We start from the raw sequence: 2,080 nt of genomic DNA on the forward strand, positions 1-2,080 counted from the left end.
GATCGTTTATTAGATAAATGGGGCGGTCATTGTCTTTAGAGAGCAAAAGCGATAATCATTTGAACCGGTAATTTATACAAAGCCTCTCTTTTATCAGAACGACTTGACGCATTGAGGAACATTCGCAAGAGCCGACTCCAAACCCCACAAGACTTCAAACTTCTGAGGACACAAAAATTCAAGCCTCTGGGGACACAAGAAAGAGAAATTAAGGCGGAATCGAAAAACCGAAGAGTATATGACTGTTACGTTGACGCTCCATTTTCTAAACAAGAAAATCAAGCAAACTAGGAACCCTCCCATAGGCTCAAAAAGCACCATGAGAAGCATTGCAGACGTCAATATCACCATGGCAACCACATCATTCACCAACTTCACCACCCCGGCAAGATCGCTATACCCCTTATACGCGGACTTCATTTGGTGCGGACTGTATGCGTTAGAAGCGTGCGCAATAGTGGCTTTTAACATCCTGACTTTGTTAACCTTCGCCATGAATCGCTCCCTGCGTCGCCCGGGCATCTTCCTCCTGCTCAACCTCGCGGTGTGCGACACGCTAGTAGGACTAGCCGCCATTCCTGTACACATCACGTGGTTTGCAAAATGGTCGCCTAGCAACCAAGACCCAATCAAGCGTTTAAGCTATCTGCGTGTGACGCACGCTCTGGAGATCTTCACGGGCACCGGGTCTATCGCTGGTTTGGTGAGCATTTCGGTGGAGCGAGCCTTGGCGGCGTGTAAGCCGTTTGATCATCGCGCGTCAAGATCCCGGGTGTACCTCGTGGGGATGGGGTTCACTTGGATACTCGCTGTAACGCACTGCTTTGTCTTCGTGTACTGCTTCAACTCCGCCAGGCTCAGGGATATCACGTATTATTATTTCGCGCTTGCAATGATCTTGGAGCTCGCCATTATCGTCATATCTTACGTCATCATCTTCATTAAGCTCAGGCAACGCAAAATAAAACCTCAACCTAACAGGATAAGGCCACGTGACAAGGAACTGGGCGTGGCGTTATTCATCGTGACAGTTGTCAGTCTGTTGACATGGTTACCAGACGCTGTTGTGTTGAACCTCGACTCGGTGTTGGCGCCTGCGCAGTACAAACACGCCGTGCGCTCCACGCTGTTCTTGCGATACTCTAATTCGTTCGTGAACCCGATAGTGTACATATATCGACTGCCTACATTTCGCGGTGCACTCACGCACATGCTCAAGCACTGCACACCACTCAAGCCGCAGGCAGCGAGCTCCCAGGGTACCCCGCGACAGAAGAGGGTAACCATGACAACGCAACACCAGATAACACAAGACTCCAATTCAACAACAGATAACACAAGACTTTAACGCAACAGTGAATAGTGCAAAACTGTAACGCAACAACCGATAACACATGACTGTAACGCAAAAGTGGATGACACAAGACTGTAACGCAACAACCGATAACACATGACTGTAACGCAACAACAGATGACACAAGACACAAGACTGTAACGCAACAGTGGATAGCCAGATAGCGCAAGACTGTAACGCAACAGATAACAAAAGACTGTAACGCAACAACAGATAACACAAGACTATTTCGCAACAACAGATAGCACATGACTGTTACGCAACAACAGATAGCACAAGAATGTAACGCAACAGTGGATAGCCAGATAGCACATGACTGTAACGCAACAACAGATAACACAAGACTGTAACGCAAAAACCGATAACACATGACTGTTATGCAACAACAAATAACACAAGACTGTAACGCAACAGTGAATAGAGCAAGACTGTAACCCAGCAACAGATATCACAAGACTATAAGTTAATATATATAGGTTAATATATAAGTTTAATATATAGTTAATATAGTTAAGAATATATATAGGATACACCATGACTGTAACTTTAAATGAAAATCTATGAGAATGAGAAATTTATCAGAAACGCCAATAAATAGGGTCTTCTGGGTAATTTTCAATATGGCGTCTAGCTGACAAAGACCCTGTGGCGGAGGCTGGCCCATTTCCACAGGTAGACCGACACTAGAGTATTTACCGAATCAATATGGCCGACAGATTGGTGAAC

The 2,080-nt window shown here is 45.7% G+C and overlaps 1 protein-coding gene across 1 annotated transcript; it reads left to right on the plus strand.

Annotated features, from left to right (window-relative positions):
• Window positions 1-319: 319 nt before the first annotated feature.
• Window positions 320-1,348, plus strand: LOC5516370 (adenosine receptor A3). The gene has a single exon (XM_048727253.1). It carries the CDS (start codon window positions 320-322, stop codon window positions 1,346-1,348), a length of 1,029 nt encoding a protein of 342 aa, XP_048583210.1.
• Window positions 1,349-2,080: the final 732 nt, after the last annotated feature.

Source organism: Nematostella vectensis, chromosome 1, assembly GCF_932526225.1.
Source record: "Nematostella vectensis chromosome 1, jaNemVect1.1, whole genome shotgun sequence".
NCBI lineage: Eukaryota > Metazoa > Cnidaria > Anthozoa > Actiniaria > Edwardsiidae > Nematostella > Nematostella vectensis.

Coding starts and splice junctions, on each gene's coding strand:
- LOC5516370 (XM_048727253.1), top strand. CDS start 320: ATGAGAAGCATTGCAGACGTCAATATCACCATGGCAACCACATCATTC.